At 44.6% G+C, this 24672-nt stretch overlaps 1 protein-coding gene across 1 annotated transcript in view; it reads left to right on the plus strand.

Moving 5' to 3' along the window:
- The first annotated feature begins 1604 nt into the window (after positions 1–1604).
- Positions 1605–24672, plus strand: part of LOC120017440 (VPS10 domain-containing receptor SorCS3-like) — a 64930-nt gene continuing 41862 nt past the window's right edge. The window contains exon 1 of the mRNA XM_038960186.1: positions 1605–2081. Within this exon, the coding sequence (XP_038816114.1) occupies positions 1605–2081 (477 nt within the window). The remainder of the gene's footprint in view (positions 2082–24672) is intronic.

Below are 24672 nucleotides of genomic sequence, written 5' to 3' on the forward strand. Positions count from 1 at the left end.
CTTAATAATTTTCAATTAGCATATCATTATAAAGAATGCTACTTCTCCTCAAATGCATGTAAGTAGGTATAAATACATTGTTTACTTGATAAGGAAAGTGTATGCACATTAGCATACTTTTCAAAAACAGGCTATATGGCTGGACTTACAAACAGAACATTTAGAACACCAGAATAGGATATAGTATTGCTAGAAGGCATAGAAATTCTTGAAAAATACAGCAACCATACAGACTCAATATGATTTCAAAGCACATTGTTTGTTTGGCCTATTAAAAAAAATTGTACATCCAAATATGCACAGATTTGTTGGATAAAGATAAACTGCTGTTTTTTTTTCTTCAGTTAGACGTTTTCTGTAGCACGGTGATACACAGCAATGAGAGTTTTCCATGACTCCGCACCACCTCTGAAAAACAGCTAGACTGCCATGTTCTGAGCTGGTTTGAGCCAATGACAATACTGTCATTCTTGAATACTTCTTAATACAAGTCGTTCCTATTGTTTTCCTGGGATAGTTCACCCAAAATAAACATTTACATGATTTTCTACTCAATTTATGTTGCAGAGGTTTGGAAGGAACTTCCATGCTAGGATATACCCTGTTGAGAGCCATTTATTTGAGGTCCGATTAAGCGAATGCCAGCCAGAGGCTGCTGAAATGAATGAAATAACCTAAATATGCACAACATATAAACTGTCTAAGTCAAGGTTAGAAGAAAATCATGTACATTTGTATTTTGGTTGAACTCTTCCAAATGTAGGCCTAAATACACATACATGTCAGAAAATTGGCAACATACTCTAGATGTTTCTTTCTTCAAATCTACAAAACATATCCAAAATGTGCCTATTATGTGCATATCCACATGGCTTATTGGTTGTCTATTAAAGCTGTACACTCACCTGTTCTGCAGAAGGAAATTCAATGGTAAAGATTGCCTATACTGAGATTCATGTTTTGTCGATGAACCAATGACGCACTGGAGGAGGCTATTTTGAAACTCTCCAGTTGGCTGGGTAACTATTCCATATGGATTTGGCAAATAATGATACTGCCACAAATTCATGTTGATTAAAAATAAATAAACAAGTTTAGATATTTAATGCGTTTTTAACGTAATTCATGTCCTACACACCCCTCCAATTGCCACAATCACTTTCTGTCGGGCGCATTTTGTCTGCTGTGCAGCGCCTCCCCAACTGGTTGTTGGTCACTTTGACAAATTCCTGGACGTGAGCAGATCAGCTTAAGCGACTCTTGATTGTAACGGTAACGCAGTGAATATTTCACAAGTTGATCAATCTACTACCACCGTCAAACGTATTTTTATTTTTAACATATTTGGCAACAGTGAGTTGAAAACCATGGGCGTCTCGGGGTCAGTTTGGTGTTGGGCTCTTTTGACTTGCATTTTAATCTCTTTTTACAATATGATGACGGCATACGCTGAAATAAGTTGGCCAGCGAGTTCCACGACGACGAACGTTTGGTTTAACCGTATGGATAAATTGCCTTTGGAGCTGCGCGCAAACCTAAAATCCGCATGGGTCAAAGTCCCAAAGTATATCGACAAGGAATCCACATTTTCCAGAGCTTTTAGAATGGAACCAATTGATGGAAAGGCCGTAGTTCCAAAAGGTGAGGAGAAATTGCCAAAGGACTTGGACGGAGTTATTGGGAAAGTGCCACCAGACGCTGTATCTACTGTCAGAGATAAAAAGGCGCCAAACCGTTCCAAGCATTTTACTGCTGACAGCAAAAAGTCTGACAGTTCCTTTGAAGTTAAAGACGCTACACTTGCTTCAAGTAACCGTACGAGGACAAAGCGAAGCACATCATTTGGCGAATATTCGGACAGGAGTCAAATTGGAGGTCCTGGTGACGCATTTTCAGCCGAGAAGCTTGTGGAGCCTTTACAAGGCGTTTACAGTCCGAGGACAGAATACCGACGAACTGGGGAGGACGCAAGAACTAGCCCGAGGCAAAGTGAGCCGCTTCTGGTTACCTCCACTTTCCCTCTGTCCGGAGACTCTGCGCACAACCAGGCAATGGGGCACTGGGTTGGAGAAAACAGCAGCGTGAGTTCAAATTAAAGTTAATAATGTACATAATCACTGTATTTCAAATGGTGTGCATTTCTAAAGACGATGTTTAACTCAACCTTTTAGTCTTTTACTCAATGTATCACCTGCAGTATATTTCAAAAGCCTTGCGTTCAAGTTGCGCATCATTACTCACAGCTTTCTCACCCCGCGCGAAATAATTCATGGTTTTATTGTCAATTAAACTCAGAGGGAGCATTTCTCTGAATTATTTAAATACATGAGATTATTCATGTATAACATGTCTGTCTCATGATTGAGGTTACTTTGCTTTATGGCTAATTAATTATTAGTGCACAGGGGCAGACAGTGACCTGTGAAACATAGTCCTCCTTTTCTCTTTTCAGCAGCTCATGTCTAAGACAAATACAACATGTAAAAACTCTGCTGGTGATACAACTCACCACTATAATTGGGCCTCTGTTGCCTCCCTGTTGTGCGGTCTGTCTCTGCATCTTCTCTGCTGTCTGTCTGTTCTGTTCTGTCTGTTCTGTCTGTCTGTCTGTCTGTCTGTCTGTCTGTCTGTCTTTCTCTCTCTATCTGTCTGTGCTTCTCCTTGTTCTCCTCTGTTGTCACTGTCTGTCTTTGCTTCACCTTGTACTCTGTCTGTCACTCCTAAGTGTTAATGGCTATTACATATAGAGCCAACATATTAAGAAACTGGCAGTACATCTGTGTCTCTCTGTTTTCTTCCTACCTCCACTGCACTCACCTCTGAGCTGTCTCTGCTAAGCCTAGCATCCTTTCTCACATCACTGGTACCAGAAGACCAGGGGACCACACTGCCTGTACTGGGCCCAGCAACATCCTAGATGTGAATTAATAAACATATTTATTAGATAAAGATGAACAATTACTGAATAAATGCCTAATAGATGACCATTGGCCCATAATACCTTATGAAAGCATACCCCCCCCCCCCCCCCCCCCATGCTAAGGGTTAATTACTATTACATATATAATACAGAGCCAAACTATCAATAAACTGGCAGGACATCTGTGTCAGTGTGTGTGTTTCTCTCTCTGTTCTCCCTACCTCCACGACACATGACTGCTGCAGCGGCAGCTGAGATGTCTGTGCTGCTAAGCCTAGCATCACTGGGACCAGAAGACCAGGGGACAACACTATATTTTAAAGTCCATATTAAACCATTTATAAGGCATTATAAGGCATTTACAAACCGTTTGCTCATCATACATTAATCATTACTCCCACATTTGTAAATGTTAGCAAGCTAGTTATTCACACATGTATATATATTCCCTTAAACATCCTGTGTTTTGTGCTTATTCTTTTACCAAGTACTGCAGGAATGTCTACCAATGGCATGCACAACTTTTTGGGGGAGAAATTACACTTGTCACTCAAAACAGTGTAAATAGCACTCACTTTAGATTAGGGGCTGCAAAAATATTTTACTAATTATTAGTAAATTGTATATTAATGTGGTAATAATGATTAATAAATGATGAACACACAATTTATAAATGCCTTATAAATGCTTTATTATGGACCCTTAAAATAAAGTGTTACCCATCCTAGTTGTGAATGAATAAACACATATATTAGACAAAGAACAAAATCACTGAATGAATACCTTATAGATCACCATTGGCTTATTTAATACCTTTTAACAGTATAAATACATATTTCAAATTAGTGCCTGACGTGTTCCCCCCTGCTTACTTTGCTAAGTGTTTAAATATTAGGCTACATATCATTCAATAGAAGAAAACAGAGCGAGAGCGAGGAGAGAGAGAGAGACAGCCAGTTCCTTAATGCTTTGGCTGCAGCCAATGGCTACATTAAGGAACTGGCTGTCTCTCTCGCTCCCTCTTTATCTATTTTATTATATTGAATTCAATATAAAACCTTCTGTGTTTGTCATAGAATGATGCCGGAACTAGTTTATGTGGATGCGGATAGATTTCCCGTGTATGAGTATCTTTCTGCAAAGAAGTTACAGGCCTTTCAGCGAATGAAATAGGCGGGAAATATGCAGGACTTTCCAGCCTCCAGTGGCGGTGACTATGCTCTGTAATTCAACAACAGAGTCACTTGTTACTACAGCTCCTAAACTAAGACCCACTCGCTGGCTGAAGAGACTGAGATTTAGAAGCGAATAAACTTTAATAAAACAATTAAAATACACAGATTGTCCCCGAATTTACCTTTAACAGAGGATTATTTAGCAATTATTGTGCATTAATTCAGTGTTTCATTGTAATACATAATGACTGGTATTTAATAAAAAGCAGTAGCACTGTATGTAATGTCTTATACAGTAGATGGCTATTGGGTTATGTGTTATAAAAGCAAGTCTAATGACTTTTTAGGTTATTGCAAGTTAGTGCCTGTCATATTTGTTCCCCGAATCCCCCATTCTCTAATTAGGCCTAAGTGTTAATTAGCCTACTATTTCATACAATATTCAGCCAAAATGTTAACTGATAGCACTAGGCTTAATCTGTGTCAGTGTGTGTCCTTCTCTGTTTTCTCCCTACCTTGACTGCACTGTAGCAGCAGCTGATCTGTTGGCGTTAAACATAGCATAATTTCTCATCACAGACACAGTCACAGTACTTGGACCAGCAGAACCAGAACCTTAAGAAAATAAGTTGGTTAATTTCATACATTTAGCAGCGTCCGCCTCAAGATCCTTTTTTTGGTCCCTAATTTTTTCGGCACCACCTTTCTGTTTTATACGATCCATGATCTGGGATGACTGATGACAGAAAGTCAGATCGGGTCTCTTTGCTAATGTGAATTTTTGCACGACCTCACCTCAGCCAATCAGAAAAACAGAAGGGCCCATCTTGGTAGGGGAGGGCAGCCATTTCCCACTGATCAGGCAAATGCTCAAACATATTATTATGACAACAGAAAAATTGGCCATTTTTTAAATAAAAAATCTTAACAGGCCCATGGGCCGCCGGCTGTGTCCCTTTTTTTTGTCAATTTCGACCAACCCACCCAACAAATAGATGGTTCGGCGCTTCTGGAATTTGCCAGTATTTCCAAATGGCCAATCCGACCATGTTAGTGCGTAATTATAGGAGAGGGGTTAGAATCAGCAAATGTGAGCGTACCTGTTGGAGTGGACTAAATGGGTAGGCTTTTTGTCTGTGTTGTCTGTGAAGTATTGGTATTTCCGTGAAAAAGGAATGAAGAAAATGTATTGCACTGATATGACTATTCTATCTCATTCCATTATAGAGAAAAACATATTCATAATAGATGAAATACTCTTATACACAACAATCTGCACAGACAACAAACAATCATTTTGTGCAAAAAAATCCAAGTTACACAGGCCCACTGGGCTAAAAATGAAGCAGCCCATCTGGCATTTGCCCAAAATGCCAAATGACCAGTTCACTCCTGGGCTGTAGGCTACCCAGGGTATACTCTGCGGAGCATTTTCAGCTTTTTACAATTAATTGAATACCTCCTTTGTCCATGGCATTTGGCCCACTGTTGTAAGTTCAAAATTAGTAAAAGTGCCAACATCAGTAAGGTATGGCAATAGTAGCAGTAATAGGTGTGGTCTAATCTACACTGAGTGTATAACACATGAATAACAGCTGCTCTTTCCATGACATAGACTGACCAGGTGAATCCAGGTGAAAGCTAAGATCCCTTATTGATGTCACTTGTTAAATCCACTTCAATCAGTGTAGATGAAGGGGAGGAGACTGTTTAAAAGAAGGATGTTTAAGCCTTGAGACAATTGAGACATGAATTGTGTATGTGTGCCATTCAGAGAGTGAATGGGCAAGACAAAATATTTAAGTGCCTTTGAATGGGATATGGTAGTAGGTGCCTGGCGCACATGTTTGTGTCAAGAACTGCAACGCTGCTGGGTTTTTCATGCTCAATAGTTTCCCATGTGTATCAAGAATGGTCTACCACCCAAAGGACACCCTGCCAACTTGACACAACTGTGGGAAGTTGGAGTCAACATGGGTCAGCATCCCTGTGGAACACTTTTGACACCTTGTAAAGTCCATGCCCCGACGAATTGAGGCTGTTCTGAGGGCAAAAGGGGTGCAACTCAAAATTAGGAAGTTGTTCTTAAAACCAGTTAAATGTAACTAAATGTAATCAAAAATGTAATCTACATAGTCCCCCAAAGTAATTATTTATCTTGAGAGGGCCATAAACAATAATTAGTAATGCTGCATACTCCAAGAAAGGTTCAAATTTCACCTTTCTGGTACATTTTTTTGGGGTGTAGTCACTTTTGAGGACACACGCTCAAATACACAGTAAAAATATGATAAAAATATGAAATATTTTATATGATGTATTTCCTATTCAATAAAACTGTATGATTAAGGCCTGAAATGACTTATATGCTTTCTAAATATATCACCTTCCTTATAAAATACATATTTGTATGTTTAGTGTTAGAGAAAATGTGCATATTTGCTAAAGATCTCTCTTGATGAAAACGTCTGCCCCCATCGCTGTGAACGTCTCACATAGCTGTAGCTTGACTTCCTGAACTCGTTAGCTCTATGACAAACAGAAAGTGTTTTTTGTTTAAAATATATTAATTATCTTAGATTACTGGCTATAAATTGATCTCTGAATGTGCTACTGCGACGAAACCACTCTCTCCTGCTGCAATACTTTGCTAGTGGGCTCCCAAGTGGTGCAGCAGTCTAAGGCACTGCATCTCAGTGTTAGAGGCGTCACTACAGACCCTGGTTCGATTCCAGGCTGTATCACCACCGGCCGTGATTGGGAGTCCCATAGGGCGGCGCACAGTTGGCATAGCGTCGTCCGGGTTAGGGTTTGACTGGGGTAGGCCATCATTGTAAATAAGAATTTGTTTTTAACTAACTTGCCTATTTAAATAAAGGTTAAATAGAGCATGTGAGTAGTGTTCAGCCAGGAGTTGATGGACAGTCGGAAGAGCGAATTAAATTGTAGAAGGGACATCCCAGGTTCAAGTGGTGTCAGATTTCACATCCCGCTTCACACAGGCCAAATATACATACTCCTGTGTCCGTGAGAATCAGGGCTATCGCTCAATGCAATCCATTTAGATCTATGGCGATTTATAAGCAAAGATGCCGGTCGGAACCGGTACCAGAACCGGTACCAGAACCATGCAGGTTCCCAAAACGGGACATTACATCTAAGATGTTTTAATGTTTTTTTATAAACTGTGTGGTTCGAGCCCTTAATGCTGATTGGCTGACAGCCGTGGTATATCAGTATACCACGGGTATGACAAAACATTAATTTTTACTGCTCTAATTACGTTGGTAACCAGTTTATAATAGCAATAAGGCACCTTGGGGGTTTGTGGTATATGGCCAATATACCACAGTTAATGGCGTCGCGTCTTGCCTAAGAACAGCTCTTAGCGATGGTATATTGGACATATACTACACCCCCTCGTGCCTTATTGCTTAAGTCTACTCAGTGTATAATAGGTTACCACAGTGTGTAAGTGTAGCAGACACTGTAAGTGTAGCAGACACTGTCATTGACACTGTAGTCCAAACTGTTTAGGGGTCTATTGGAACGTTTCACTTTCTGTAGTCTCATGCTTCTATGAGATCCACTAATTCACTCTTGCTGATGGGGACTATGTGTTGCAGATGTAGTTCAGTGAACTACACTGTGCCTGGGTAACTTTGCCAGAGAGCTGAAGACTCATGTTAGAGCTCAGGGATATTCCTTAACCATAGCTCAGTGGGCTACCGTGGTATTGAGGCGCACATACAACCGGGGGTTGGATACCTGATTGATTACATCATACACCACCGTGGAAGGCTGTAATGAAGACCATATTACTCTGTGAATGTTCCCCCACAATGTCTTAATGACATAGTATTATACGTATGTGGGGTTGATGACAGAATGATTTGCGGTTATTGAATAGTGTTAGTGTAATTATTCCTGTCAGTACAGTGTAACAAATATTGTGATTACTCATTGTTACATTGCACTTGCCATGTGTTTAGGGTTAGAGTGAAGATTAGAGTTAGGGTAAGGGTAAGGACAAGGGTAAGGGTAAGGACAAGGGTAAGGATTACAGTTGTAAGTGCAGTATAACCATTTGTAATTACAATACTTTTTACACTGTACTTACAGGAATACTTATACAGTAATAAGGGCACTTAGAGTGTTAGCCTTCCACTCCTATAACTATATTTGTACTCCTCCAAATGACACTTCTATTTGCCTTTATCATGAATGATTTGTGTGAAGGGACCATAATGCAGAACATCACTGTGGGGCCTCAGCACTTCCACAGCACTCAGATTCATTTGGCTTCACAAAGTGCATTTAAAGTCAATGCTGCACTTCTGTTGCACGCACGCACGCACACACACACACACACACACACACACACACACACACACACACACACACACACACACACACACACACACGCACGCACGCACGCACGCACGCACGCACGCACGCACGCACGCACGCACGCACACACACACACACACACACACACACACACACATGTACATAGGCACACACACACACACATTATGTCATGGACTTAATCAGAGATGAAGCAGGCGGTGAATCAAATTTGACAAGCTTGCATATAATGAATTATGAATAACTGTCACAGCATAGTAATATTGAGGAGTATAGCCTGATTTGCTGTTATTGTTTATCTATTTATTTTCATTGGCAGGAGATATTATGATGTTCCCCATCTTTTTTTCACTCAAATCTCACCTTTAGTTAAATCATGACCCTTTCAACATAAAATTGCAGAGGTTTTGACATTATATAATCTCAAAATGTAACTGTTTGAATGTACAGGTACTGTATATACCAAATTCTTGTACTCACACCTTATGGATGCCAGAATCTACAGAACCTTGTTAACTAAAATATAATGTTGTCATGTGTCATCCCTTACAATGGTGCATGAGCCACACACAGGCACCTGCCTGAAGCAAAACAGATAATGCTATCATGTTCTAAGCTGAGCGAGGTCGTGAAACACTACTCAGCCGATGTCTCGTAGTGCCATTCATACATCCATTATTTCTCAGGTGCTTGGAATGCAAAGGACTTATTATGGAGTAAGGAATCCTCATACACTTTGACGTTTTAAACATAGCAAGCATGGCTGTGTGGATTGGGGATAATGGAGTGTTGGCCTACAGCAAGCATTTAAAGACTAATGTTGTTCGCCAAGCTCAATCAATGCATAAGGGCTTTCACCAGAGTTATGCTTGGATGAAATTGGTACTTCACAGAATAACTTGTCATCACTCACAAAGACAAACAATCAATTCAATCCATATTTGTGATTAGGAAAGACCAAGGTCTTTCTATAGCTAAGCAATATATTTTTTGTTTGTCATTTGCTACTAAGTGTTTTTTTGTAGATGTCCTTTTGTAGATGTCCTTTTGATTACAATCAAGATGGTGTGCTTTTAGCTAACTAAATGTAACCAATCAATATTTCACTGCAGGTGTTTGATGAAAATTATTTCTTATGAATATATGAATACATTAATCCTTATTCATGAGAGCAAAACTTGTCACATATTGTCATAAGTGTTTATCTTAGTGATTGCACAACTTGCTTTCACAGTCTGTTATTAATGTGTGCCTGATTATTAGGTTACCACAAAATTCAAATCTCTGAAAAGTTTGAGGGGTGCCTCGAAACAGCAACAGTAATCAGAGTGAGCATCACCAAATGTGTTCAGCTAATGAAAATACAGCTTTTCTAAATTACTTATTTTCAGCATCTCTTTTTATGCTATTCCAATCCGAGAAGGCAATGTACCAGTTTTAACAATGAATCAACTTGAGATGTATTTCAGTGGCCTCTGAATTGCCTGTGCTTCCCAGTGCAGTGAAATGGGTTGCAATCTGGAGAGAACAACAGAGGCACAGTCACAGTCTTTCTTCTCCTGCTACCTGCCAGCTTTGTGCTGTTTGACAAGTCTTTCTCAGTGGCACTGCAGATCCAACTAGTGTGTTGTGCATCAGGGGCCCAATTAAATGAATGTGTTTGCCACGATGTCTAGAGCAGGGCTCTCCTACCCTGTTCCCGCAGAACTACCGGCCTGTAGGTTTTCATTCCAACCCTAATCTAGCACACCAGATTCTAATAATTAGCTTGTTGATAAGCTGAACCTGGTTAGTTACAACTGCGGCTGGAGTGAAAACCTACAGGAGGGTAGATCTCCCGTAGTGGAGGCTGCTAAGGGGAGGATGGTTCATAATAATGGCTGGAATGGAGTGAAAGGAATGGTATCAAATGCATTCCATTCACTCCATTCTGGCCATTATTTTGAGTTGTCCTCCCCTCAGCAGCCTCCTCTGCTCTCCAGGAACAAGGTTGGACACCCCTGGTCTAGACCTATGAGCCATATTTTTTTTCAATCTTTTGATGCATTCAGACCCCTCCCTACCTCATCTTTTAAGGAATCAGGGCACGACTGGCCTCTCTCACGATCAAGTCTTTTTTTCTTTAGTGGAGATGTTGATGGCTATAGAGTAAAGCATAGTTTGGGGAAAATGCAGTGGTGTTTAAAACCTTGCCATTAGCTGGTGTACGTTAATGGATTGATTTAATTGTTAATGAATTAACCTATTACAGTGAAACAAGGCTATGCCTGCTGGGAAAGCTACTATATGTGAAATCGGGACATTTAGGCACTGTACACCAGATAGTCTTTCAGACCTTTTCAACATTTACCAACTTGGATATTTAAAGGTAATAAAGAAACAAATCAATAATTATTACCAGGAATGAATATACTAGTGGAGGTGGGTAAACACACAGCACGGTGGCCCAGTGGACTCTTTTTACTAGTGGAGTATGCTAGTGGAGGTGGGTAAACACACAGCATGGTGGCCCAGTGGACTCTTTTTACTAGTGGAGTATGCTAGTGGAGGTGGATAAACACACAGCACGGTGGCCCAGTGGACTCTTTTTACTAGTGGAGTATGCTAGTGGAGGTGGGTAAACACACAGCACGGTGGCCCAGTGGACTCTTTTTACTAGTGGAGTATGCTAGTGGAGGTGGGTAAACACACAGCACGGTGGCCCAGTGGACTCTTTTTACTAGTGGAGTATGCTAGTGGAGGTGGGTAAACACACAGCATGGTGGCCCGGTGGACTCTTTTTACTAGTGGAGTATGCTAGTGGAGGTGGGTAAACACACAGCACGGTGGCCCAGTGGACTCTTTTTACTAGTGGAGTATGCTAGTGGAGGTGGGTAAACACACAGCACGGTGGCCCAGTGGACTCTTTTTACTAGTGGAGTATGCTAGTGGAGGTGGGTAAACACACAGCATGGTGGCCCAGTGGACTCTTTTTACTAGTCGAGTATGCTAGTGGAGGTGGGTAAACACACAGCACGGTGGCCCAGTGGACTCTTTTTACTAGTGGAGTATGCTAGTGGAGGTGGGTAAACACACAGCACGGTGGCCCAGTGGACTCTTTTTACTAGTGGAGTATGCTAGTGGAGGTGGGTAAACACACAGCACGGTGGCCCAGTGGACTCTTTTTACTAGTGGAGTATGCTAGTGGAGGTGGGTAAACACACAGCATGGTGGCCCGGTGGACTCTTTTTACTAGTGGAGTATGCTAGTGGAGGTGGGTAAACACACAGCACGGTGGCCCAGTGGACTCTTTTTACTAGTGGAGTATGCTAGTGGAGGTGGGTAACACACAGCACGGTGGCCCAGTGGACTCTTTTTACTAGTGGAGTATGCTAGTGGAGGTAGGTAACACACAGCACGGTGGCCCAGTGGACTCTTTTTACTAGTGGAGTATGCTAGTGGAGGTAGGTAACACACAGCACGGTGGCCCGGTGGACTCTTTTTACTAGTGGAGTATGCTAGTGGAGGTAGGTAACACACAGCATGGTGGCCCGGTGGACTCTTTTTACTAGTAGAGTATGCTAGTGGAGGTGGGTAACACACAGCACGGTGGCCCAGTGGACTCTTTTTACTAGTGGAGTATGCTAGTGGAGGTGGGTAACACACAGCACGGTGGCCCGGTGGACTCTTTTTACTAGTGGAGTATGCTAGTGGAGGTGGGTTAACACACAGCACGGTGGCCCGGTGGACTCTTTTTACTAGTGGAGTATGCTAGTGGAGGTGGGTAAACACACAGCACGGTGGCCCAGTGGACTCTTTTTACTAGTGGAGTATGCTAGTGGAGGTGGGTAAACACACAGCACGGTGGCCCAGTGGACTCTTTTTACTAGTGGAGTATGCTAGTGGAGGTGGGTAAACACACAGCACGGTGGCCCAGTGGACTCTTTTTACTAGTGGAGTATGCTAGTGGAGGTGGGTAAACACACAGCACGGTGGCCCAGTGGACTCTTTTTACTAGTGGAGTATGCTAGTGGAGGTAGGTAAACACACAGCACGGTGGCCCAGTGGACTCTTTTTACTAGTGGAGTATGCTAGTGGAGGTGGGTAACACACAGCACGGTGGCCCAGTGGACTCTTTTTACTAGTGGAGTATGCTAGTGGAGGTGGGTAACACACAGCACGGTGGCCCAGTGGACTCTTTTTACTAGTGGAGTATGCTAGTGGAGGTGGGTAAACACACAGCACGGTGGCCCAGTGGACTCTTTTTACTAGTGGAGTATGCTAGTGGAGGTAGGTAACACACAGCACGGTGGCCCAGTGGACTCTTTTTACTAGTGGAGTATGCTAGTGGAGGTGGGTAACACACAGCACGGTGGCCCAGTGGACTCTTTTTACTAGTGGAGTATGCTAGTGGAGGTAGGTAACACACAGCACGGTGGCCCAGTGGACTCTTTTTACTAGTGGAGTATGCTAGTGGAGGTGGGTAACACACAGCACGGTGGCCCAGTGGACTCTTTTTACTAGTGGAGTATGCTAGTGGAGGTGGGTAAACACACAGCACGGTGGCCCAGTGGACTCTTTTTACTAGTGGAGTATGCTAGTGGAGGTGGGTAAACACACAGCACGGTGGCCCAGTGGACTCTTTTTACTAGTGGAGTATGCTAGTGGAGGTGGGTAACACACAGCACGGTGGCCCAGTGGACTCTTTTTACTAGTGGAGTATGCTAGTGGAGGTGGGTAAACACACAGCATGGTGGCCCAGTGGACTCTTTTTACTAGTGGAGTATGCTAGTGGAGGTGGGTAAACACACAGCACGGTGGCCCAGTGGACTCTTTTTACTAGTGGAGTATGCTATTGGAGGTGGGTAAACACACAGCACGGTGGCCCAGTGGACTCTTTTTACTAGTGGAGTATGCTAGTGGAGGTGGGTAACACACAGCACGGTGGCCCAGTGGACTCTTTTTACTAGTGGAGTATGCTAGTGGAGGTGGGTAACACACAGCACGGTGGCCCAGTGGACTCTTTTTACTAGTGGAGTATGCTAGTGGAGGTAGGTAACACAGAGCACGGTGGCCCAGTGGACTCTTTTTACTAGTGGAGTATGCTAGTGGAGGTGGGTAACACACAGCACGGTGGCCCAGTGGACTCTTTTTACTAGTGGAGTATGCTAGTGGAGGTAGGTAACACAGAGCACGGTGGCCCAGTGGACTCTTTTTACTAGTGGAGTATGCTAGTGGAGGTGGGTAAACACACAGCACGGTGGCCCAGTGGACTCTTTTTACTAGTGGAGTATGCTAGTGGAGGTGGGTAAACACACAGCACGGTGGCCCAGTGGACTCTTTTTACTAGTGGAGTATGCTAGTGGAGGTGGGTAACACACAGCACGGTGGCCCAGTGGACTCTTTTTACTAGTGGAGTATGCTAGTGGAGGTAGGTAAACACACAGCACGGTGGCCCAGTGGACTCTTTTTACTAGTGGAGTATGCTAGTGGAGGTAGGTAACACACAGCACGGTGGCCCAGTGGACTCTTTTTACTAGTGGAGTATGCTAGTGGAGGTGGGTAACACACAGCACGGTGGCCCAGTGGACTCTTTTTACTAGTGGAGTATGCTAGTGGAGGTGGGTAAACACACAGCATGGTGGCCCAGTGGACTCTTTTTACTAGTGGAGTATGCTAGTGGAGGTGGGTAACACACAGCATGGTGGCCCAGTGGACTCTTTTTACTAGTGGAGTATGCTAGTGGAGGTGGGTAAACACACAGCACGGTGGCCCAGTGGACTCTTTTTACTAGTGGAGTATGCTAGTGGAGGTAGGTAACACACAGCACGGTGGCCCAGTGGACTCTTTTTACTAGTGGAGTATGCTAGTGGAGGTGGGTAAACACACAGCACGGTGGCCCAGTGGACTCTTTTTACTAGTGGAGTATGCTAGTGGAGGTGGGTAAACACACAGCACGGTGGCCCAGTGGACTCTTTTTACTAGTGGAGTATGCTAGTGGAGGTGGGTAAACACACAGCACGGTGGCCCAGTGGACTCTTTTTACTAGTGGAGTATGCTAGTGGAGGTAGGTAACACACAGCACGGTGGCCCAGTGGACTCTTTTTACTAGTGGAGTATGCTAGTGGAGGTAGGTAAACACACAGCACGGTGGCCCAGTGGACTCTTTTTACTAGTGGAGTATGCTAGTGGAGGTGGGTAAACACACAGCACGGTGGCCCAGTGGACTCTTTTTACTAGTCGAGTATGCTAGTGGAGGTGGGTAACACACAGCACGGTGGCCCAGTGGACTCTTTTTACTAGTGGAGTATGCTAGTGGAGGTGGGTAACACACAGCACGGTGGCCCGGTGGACTCTTTTTACTAGTGGAGTATGCTAGTGGAGGTGGGTAAACACACAGCACGGTGGCCCAGTGGACTCTTTTTACTAGTGGAGTATGCTAGTGGAGGTGGGTAAACACACAGCACGGTGGCCCAGTGGACTCTTTTTACTAGTGGAGTATGCTAGTGGAGGTGGGTAAACACACAGCACGGTGGCCCAGTGGACTCTTTTTACTAGTGGAGTATGCTAGTGGAGGTGGGTAACACACAGCACGGTGGCCCAGTGGACTCTTTTTACTAGTGGAGTATGCTAGTGGAGGTGGGTAACACACAGCACGGTGGCCCAGTGGACTCTTTTTACTAGTGGAGTATGCTAGTGGAGGTAGGTAACACACAGCACGGTGGCCCAGTGGACTCTTTTTACTAGTGGAGTATGCTAGTGGAGGTGGGTAACACACAGCACGGTGGCCCAGTGGACTCTTTTTACTAGTGGAGTATGCTAGTGGAGGTGGGTAACACACAGCACGGTGGTCCAGTGGACTCTTTTTACTAGTGGAGTATGCTAGTGGAGGTGGGTAAACACACAGCACGGTGGCCCAGTGGACTCTTTTTACTAGTGGAGTATGCTAGTGGAGGTGGGTAAACACACAGCACGGTGGCCCAGTGGACTCTTTTTACTAGTGGAGTATGCTATTGGAGGTGGGTAAACACACAGCACGGTGGCCCAGTGGACTCTTTTTACTAGTGGAGTATGCTAGTGGAGGTGGGTAACACACAGCACGGTGGCCCAGTGGACTCTTTTTACTAGTGGAGTATGCTAGTGGAGGTGGGTAACACACAGCACGGTGGCCCAGTGGACTCTTTTTACTAGTGGAGTATGCTAGTGGAGGTAGGTAACACAGAGCACGGTGGCCCAGTGGACTCTTTTTACTAGTGGAGTATGCTAGTGGAGGTGGGTAACACACAGCACGGTGGCCCAGTGGACTCTTTTTACTAGTGGAGTATGCTAGTGGAGGTAGGTAACACAGAGCACGGTGGCCCAGTGGACTCTTTTTACTAGTGGAGTATGCTAGTGGAGGTGGGTAAACACACAGCACGGTGGCCCAGTGGACTCTTTTTACTAGTGGAGTATGCTAGTGGAGGTGGGTAAACACACAGCACGGTGGCCCAGTGGACTCTTTTTACTAGTGGAGTATGCTAGTGGAGGTGGGTAACACACAGCACGGTGGCCCAGTGGACTCTTTTTACTAGTGGAGTATGCTAGTGGAGGTAGGTAAACACACAGCACGGTGGCCCAGTGGACTCTTTTTACTAGTGGAGTATGCTAGTGGAGGTAGGTAACACACAGCACGGTGGCCCAGTGGACTCTTTTTACTAGTGGAGTATGCTAGTGGAGGTGGGTAACACACAGCACGGTGGCCCAGTGGACTCTTTTTACTAGTGGAGTATGCTAGTGGAGGTGGGTAAACACACAGCATGGTGGCCCAGTGGACTCTTTTTACTAGTGGAGTATGCTAGTGGAGGTGGGTAACACACAGCATGGTGGCCCAGTGGACTCTTTTTACTAGTGGAGTATGCTAGTGGAGGTGGGTAAACACACAGCACGGTGGCCCAGTGGACTCTTTTTACTAGTGGAGTATGCTAGTGGAGGTAGGTAACACACAGCACGGTGGCCCAGTGGACTCTTTTTACTAGTGGAGTATGCTAGTGGAGGTGGGTAAACACACAGCACGGTGGCCCAGTGGACTCTTTTTACTAGTGGAGTATGCTAGTGGAGGTGGGTAAACACACAGCACGGTGGCCCAGTGGACTCTTTTTACTAGTGGAGTATGCTAGTGGAGGTGGGTAAACACACAGCACGGTGGCCCAGTGGACTCTTTTTACTAGTGGAGTATGCTAGTGGAGGTAGGTAACACACAGCACGGTGGCCCAGTGGACTCTTTTTACTAGTGGAGTATGCTAGTGGAGGTAGGTAAACACACAGCACGGTGGCCCAGTGGACTCTTTTTACTAGTGGAGTATGCTAGTGGAGGTGGGTAAACACACAGCACGGTGGCCCAGTGGACTCTTTTTACTAGTCGAGTATGCTAGTGGAGGTGGGTAAACACACAGCACGGTGGCCCAGTGGACTCTTTTTACTAGTGGAGTATGCTAGTGGAGGTGGGTTAACACACAGCACGGTGGCCCGGTGGACTCTTTTTACTAGTGGAGTATGCTAGTGGAGGTGGGTAAACACACAGCACGGTGGCCCAGTGGACTCTTTTTACTAGTGGAGTATGCTAGTGGAGGTGGGTAAACACACAGCACGGTGGCCCAGTGGACTCTTTTTACTAGTGGAGTATGCTAGTGGAGGTGGGTAAACACACAGCACGGTGGCCCAGTGGACTCTTTTTACTAGTGGAGTATGCTAGTGGAGGTGGGTAAACACACAGCACGGTGGCCCAGTGGACTCTTTTTACTAGTGGAGTATGCTAGTGGAGGTGGGTAACACACAGCACGGTGGCCCAGTGGACTCTTTTTACTAGTGGAGTATGCTAGTGGAGGTAGGTAACACACAGCACGGTGGCCCAGTGGACTCTTTTTACTAGTGGAGTATGCTAGTGGAGGTGGGTAACACACAGCACGGTGGCCCAGTGGACTCTTTTTACTAGTGGAGTATGCTAGTGGAGGGGGGTAACACACAGCACGGTGGTCCAGTGGACTCTTTTTACTAGTGGAGTATGCTAGTGGAGGTGGGTAAACACACAGCACGGTGGCCCAGTGGACTCTTTTTACTAGTGGAGTATGCTAGTGGAGGTGGGTAAACACACAGCACGGTGGCCCAGTGGACTCTTTTTACTAGTGGAGTATGCTAGTGGAGGTGGGTAACACACAGCACGGTGGCCCAGTGGACTCTTTTTACTAGTGGAGTATGCTAGTGGAGGTGGGTAAACACACAGCATGGTGGCCCAGTGGACTCTTTTTACTAGTGGAGTATGCTAGTGGAGGTGGGTAACACACAGCACGGTGGCCCAGTGGACTCTTTTTACTAGTGGAGTATGCTAGTGGAGGTGGGTAAACACACAGCACGGTGGCCCAGTGGACTCTTTTTACTAGTGGAGTATGCTAGTGGAGGTAGGTAACACACAGCACGGTGGCCCAGTGGACTCTTTTTACTAGTGGAGTATGCTAGTGGAGGTGGGTAAACACACAGCACGGTGGCCCAGTGGACTCTTTTTACTAGTGGAGTATGCTAGTGGAGGTGGGTAAACACACAGCACGGTGGCCCAGTGGACTCTTTTTACTAGTGGAGTATGCTAGTGGAGGTGGGTAAACACACAGCACGGTGGCCCAGTGGACTCTTTTTACTAGTGGAGTATGCTAGTGGAGGTAGGTAACACACAGCACGGTGGCCCAGTGGACTCTTTTTACTAGTGGAGTATGCTAGTGGAGGTAGGTAAACACACAGCACGGTGGCCCAGTGGACTCTTTTTACTAGTGGAGTATGCTAGTGGAGGTGGGTAAACACACAGCACGGTGGCCCAGTGGACTCTTTTTACTAGTGGAGTATGCTAGTGGAGGTGGGTAACACACAGCATGGTGGCCCGGTGGACTCTTTTTACTAGTGGAGTATGCTAGTGGAGGTGGGTAAACACACAGCACGGTGGCCCAGTGGACTCTTTTTACTAGTGGAGTATGCTAGTGGAGGTGGGTAAACACACAGCACGGTGGCCCAGTGGACTCTTTTTACTAGTGGAGTATGCTAGTGGAGGTGGGTAAACACACAGCACGGTGGCCCAGTGGACTCTTTTTACTAGTGGAGTATGCTAGTGGAGGTGGGTAAACACACAGCACGGTGGCCCAGTGGACTCTTTTTACTAGTGGAGTATGCTAGTGGAGGTGGGTAAACACACAGCACGGTGGCCCAGTGGACTCTTTTTACTAGTGGAGTATGCTAGTGGAGGTAGGTAACACACAGCACGGTGGCCCAGTGGACTCTTTTTACTAGTGGAGTATGCTAGTGGAGGTGGGTAAACACACAGCACGGTGGCCCAGTGGACTCTTTTTACTAGTGGAGTATGCTAGTGGAGGTGGGTAAACACACAGCACGGTGGCCCAGTGGACTCTTTTTACTAGTGGAGTATGCTAGTGGAGGTGGGTAAACACACAGCATGGTGGCCCGGTGGACTCTTTTTACTAGTGGAGTATGCTAGTGGAGGTGGGTAAACACACAGCACGGTGGCCCAGTGGACTCTTTTTACTAGTGGAGTATGCTAGTGGAGGTAGGTAACACACAGCACGGTGGCCCAGTGGACTCTTTTTACTAGTGGAGTATGCTAGTGGAGGTGGGTAAACACACAGCACGGTGGCCCAGTGGACTCTTTTTACTAGTCGAGTATGCTAGTGGAGGTGGGTAAACACACAGCACGGTGGCCCAGTGGACTCTTTTTACTAGTGGAGTATGCTAGTGGAGGTAGGTAAACACACAGCACGGTGGCCCAGTGGACTCTTTTTACTAGTGGAGTATGCTAGTGGAGGTGGGTAAACACACAGCACGGTGGCCCAGTGGACTCTTTTTACTAGTGGAGTATGCTAGTGGAGGTGGGTAAACACACAGCACGGTGGCCCAGTGGACTCTTTTTACTAGTGGAGTATGCTAGTGGAGGTGGGTAACACACAGCACGGTGGCCCAGTGGACTCTTTTTACTAGTGGAGTATGCTAGTGGAGGTGGGTAAACACACAGCACGGTGGCCCAGTGGACTCTTTTTACTAGTGGAGTATGCTAGTGGAGGTGGGTAAACACACAGCACGGTGGCCCAGTGGACTCTTTTTACTAGTGGAGTATGCTAGTGGAGGTGGGTAACACACAGCACGGTGGCCCAGTGGACTCTTTTTACTAGTGGAGTATGCTAGTGGAGGTGGGTAACACACAGCACGGTGGCCCAGTGGACTCTTTTTACTAGTGGAGTATGCTAGTGGAGGTAGGTAACACACAGCACGGTGGCCCAGTGGACTCTTTTTACTAGTGGAGTATGCTAGTGGAGGTGGGTAACACACAGCACGGTGGCCCGGTGGACTCTTTTTACTAGGGGAGTATGCTAGTGGAGGTGGGTAAACACACAGCACGGTGGCCCAGTGGACTCTTTTTACTAGTGGAGTATGCTAGTGGAGGTGGGTAACACACAGCACGGTGGCCCAGTGGACTCTTTTTACTAGTGGAGTATGCTAGTGGAGGTGGGTAACACACAGCACGGTGGCCCAGTGGACTCTTTTTACTAGTGGAGTATGCTAGTGGAGGTGGGTAAACACACAGCACGGTGGCCCAGTGGACTCTTTTTACTAGTCGAGTATGCTAGTGGAGGTGGGTAACACACAGCACGGTGGCCCAGTGGACTCTTTTTACTAGTGGAGTATGCTAGTGGAGGTGGGTAAACACACAGCATGGTGGCCCGGTGGACTCTTTTTACTAGTGGAGTATGCTAGTGGAGGTGGGTAAACACACAGCACGGTGGCCCAGTGGACTCTTTTTACTAGTGGAGTATGCTAGTGGAGGTGGGTTAACACACAGCATGGTGGCCCAGTGGACTCTTTTTACTAGTGGAGTATGCTAGTGGAGGTGGGTAAACACACAGCACGGTGGCCCAGTGGACTCTTTTTACTAGTGGAGTATGCTAGTGGAGGTGGGTTAACACACAGCATGGTGGCCCAGTGGACTCTTTTTACTAGTGGAGTATGCTAGTGGAGGTGGGTAAACACACAGCACGGTGGCCCAGTGGACTCTTTTTACTAGTGGAGTATGCTAGTGGAGGTGGGTAACACACAGCACGGTGGCCCAGTGGACTCTTTTTCTCCCAAGATATGGCTTATGTATTTGTTATGATATGTGAAATCCTGTACATATTCATGAGTATGCAGAGTAGCAGTACACTAGCTCATATTACGTTGAACTTTTCAGGGAACTTGAAAGGTAACTTACATGTGGTATTGCTTCTGAAGTGGATTTTTTGTGAAGTATATTACAAAGAACCTTCTGATAGTTGACTGATATTAACTGGGTGTCCCTGGAAGTTAATTTAAATTGTATGTTTGGCCCCTCAGGATACTCTGAGTCCAACAGAAAAGTGTCTGCAGTCTTCTATCACAGTGTTCCACATTTCTCATACAAAATGCCCTTTTTAAGATGAATGATCATATCGCTCCCCTACCTACCCCATTAGAATGAAGTGATATTTGAGGGATGCAATCTTCTTACAGTACGGTCCAGTGGGAGAGAGAAGGATAAACTAAGTATGATTGGAGGCATGTAGTTGGAAAGCATGACAAGTCCTATATGATCCTTAGGGAGTGAGAATGTCTAGGACCTGGATCTATCACTCATATTGTTTCTAGTTTTAATGAAATAGCAGGAAACAAGCTGTCTTCTCTACCTCTGTTACAGAAGTAGGATCATAATTTGAACCAGTTTGCTACAGCAGAATTGTTTTTATTATTTTGTGGATTATAATTAATGGTCATTTTTGTGACGGTGGATAAATGCTTAGTAAGACAAAATCAAGTCTGAAATTGCAAAGTGGAAATTACAAACTTCTGAAGCCTTTTTAAATCTCAAATACACACAAATGTTTAGTTCTCCTGCAACAGGATGCTCAAATTAAGATCCTGTATCTGTAAATGAAATGCCCTGGTATTTACTGGTGCAGTCCATGCTTGACTGCTGCTTGGCCAACTCTAGCTACATGAGTTACTCTTGACTTAACCTCATCCCCAGGAAAGTTGCTCTTGCACATACCAGTTCAACAGATAGAGAGCCAGCTGGTGGGCGAGAATACTATTGACCAGCATTTCTTCAATCAATTATTATGCCCCTGATTAGGTGTGTTAGCGCTGGGCTGGAACAAATACCCGGGCATCCTTTAGATCTCCAGGACCAGGATGTTTCTCCATTAGCAATGAATGTAGTGATTCAAATCGTTTTAAAGGAAAGTGTCTGTCATAAAAATGCAAATACAAGTTAAGAGCCGATGTAACTGTAATCGGCCAATATGGAAATGTTCTGTTCTGTTTTTGATGATGTGAAGTGTTGTAAGATGTAAGAAATCAGTGTATAGGCTAGGGTATTCTGTGAGACCAAATAATAATCTCAATTTGCCCTCTGCAGCTTTGTGTTGCCTCATCCAAGAAAAGAGAACACTTTGAATTTCAGAGTTTCCGTCCTTGGCTGGAAACCAATAGTTATCTAGTAGCACAGAGAATTGATTTTGTCAGAAGTGTGCTTGTCCATATGTGTGTGTGTGTGTGAGAGGGAGAGAGAGAGAGGGAGAGAGAGAGAGAGAGATGTGTCCAGCTGGTATCACAATGTATATCAAAATGAAATTATGGCTAGAACACCTCTGTTGCCATGGAGTCTGTCCATTCAAGCATCTCCAAAGAATCTAAATCTCTGCAAACAGCTCTTTCCTTTGGTATACCTTTTATGTCTCTGTCTGCTTTCACGTTCCACAAAAGATACAGGATTGGAATTCATGGTTCCATAACAAAACCAGGCACTTGGATAAGCCAATTAAAACAAAACAAAAAACAAGAATAGAATGTTAAGATAAAGGAATGACTGATCTCCACAGAGAGTGGGAGCCAATCTGAAAATGATTGGTTGACTTTCCTGGGGCAAAGTTCTCTCCACATCAATAAAACATAAACATGAATAAATGCACTGCTTTCGGGCCTTTCCTGGGTCCTTACTTAATTTCATGTATGCAAGTGAGTGATGATATGCATTGAAATGTGTATTTACCTAGAAGGCTCAAAATAATTTTAGTTGCCATTATTGTTTGTTTTGTTTTGGATATTTACATAAATGCAATAATGCATCATAAAAACTCTTGAATTTGGAATGTGCCTTTTGCGACATCAATAGTCAAGCATTGCAGATACAGTATGTTAGAGGTTCATTGCTGCTCGGTCCCTGGTGGCTGCAGTATTTGCATGTATAGTAGTTGTTCTCGATTGACATGAGCTGCAGTTGCGCTGCCTACCAATAATGAGAGAGACGTAGGAACATTTTGTCTCCAATGATGTACCCGTGATGAATCCACTTAGGGACAATTTCTCCTTCTAGTTATCTGCCTGGGCAGCATGCTGCCCTGCGGTGGATTGCTGTTGACCTAATTCTATGGGTCAGTATAGTTAACAGTGATGAAGCCAATGGGGAGAAACAACAGATATGTGGAAAATGCTCTCACAATTTAGACAGCATTGACTTGGTAATGGATGCTTAGCCTGAACCCAAATCTTGGCCTGACACTTGTGTTAAGGTCAATTACCCCCAAATCAACAGATCATCTCACATGGAATTGTATGATTTGTTCTTCATTAGGCTAATGGTGGGTGAAATCATGAAACTTATGACAATGATGTCACAATGTAATTGTCACCACACATGCCTCTGGCGTCACTTAAGCTGTTAAAATGAAGGACAACCAATGCCTTTTGGTGTGATATGATATGGCGTCATTATATTCCCTCCAGAAAGAGGTTTAGTTGGCAGTTGAAATCTTATTACAGACAGATGTAATTTACCATGCGAAGTATCAGGCTCCCTTGCCACTGACCCATCATAACCAGCAAAACAGGAAGAAATGAATACTACACTCCTAGCATTTTTGGGATGAGGGTTGTTCGGTTGTCCCCATAGGAGAACCCTTTGAATAAGCCTTTTTGGTTCTAGGTAGACCACTTTTGGTTCCAGGTAGAACCCTTTTGGGTTCATGTACTATCCATTCTAGAACCAAAAAGGGTTATCCTATAGGGACAGCCGAAGAGCCCTTTTGGAACCTTTTTTTCAAAGAGTGTAGGCTACACTGTTTGGTGGACATTTTTTCCTCCTCGTGTTTTTCAAAGAGGCAATTAGTTCGAACATCAGAGCCATTTAACTAAATCTATATTCCAAATTGATTCTGACTCTGGTGTTGGTCCTTGCAGACATGGCGCATTTAGTTATGCAAATGGTTATCTTTCTCCTTGATTGGTTAATTAACCTGGAATGGAGATAGTCCATGCCTAGCAGAGCCGTCGTTTGATGGGTAAATTGTGGGTCAATTGGGTTTTTAGCATTTTGGAGTCGGGCTGGAGGCATGGCATTGTTCTTTAACTCTTTTGCGGCTTCTTTGGTTTAATGACTCGTTCTATGGGTCCCATAAGGTTAATGTGTTTAAACTCACTGTAATTGAGCTTTCGACCTCTCTTTCAGTCCCCATTTTTTATTCATGATGCTACGGCACATTGTTGCTCCTCTCTTGATATTTATCTTCTACTCTCTCTATCTCTCTCCCTCTCTCTCGATCTCCCCCTTCACTCTCTCTTTCTCTATCCCCCCTTTTACCCTCTCTTCCTCTCTTCCTCTCTCTATCCCCCTTCACTATCTATCCCACTTCACTCTCTATCCCCCACTTCTCTCGCTCTCTCTCACTCACTCACTCACTCACTCACTCACTCACTCACTCACTCACTCACTCACTCACTCACTCACTCACTCACTCACTCACTCACTCACTCACTCACTCACTCACTCACTCACTCACTCACTCACTCACTCACTCACTCATCTATTTAGGGCTCCCGAGTGGCGCAGCGGTCTAAGATACTGCATCTCAGTGCTCAAGGCGTCATTACAGACCCTGGTTTGATCCCTCTCTCTCTGTAAGATCCACTTCCGGCCAAGTTTCAGACTCCCGGTTTTTGACTCAAATGTCTTGGTACTTAGGAAATTGCATGATGCCGTTGGCAGTGGTGGAAAAAGTAACTAATTGTCATACTTGAGTAAAAGTAAAGATACCTTATTAGAAAATGACTCAAGTTTAAGTGAAAGTCACCCAGTAAAATACTACTTGAGTAAAAGTCTAAACGTATTTGGTTTTAAGTATACTTAAGTAT

This window comes from Salvelinus namaycush, chromosome 22, assembly GCF_016432855.1.
Source record: "Salvelinus namaycush isolate Seneca chromosome 22, SaNama_1.0, whole genome shotgun sequence".
NCBI classification, from domain to species: domain Eukaryota; kingdom Metazoa; phylum Chordata; class Actinopteri; order Salmoniformes; family Salmonidae; genus Salvelinus; species Salvelinus namaycush.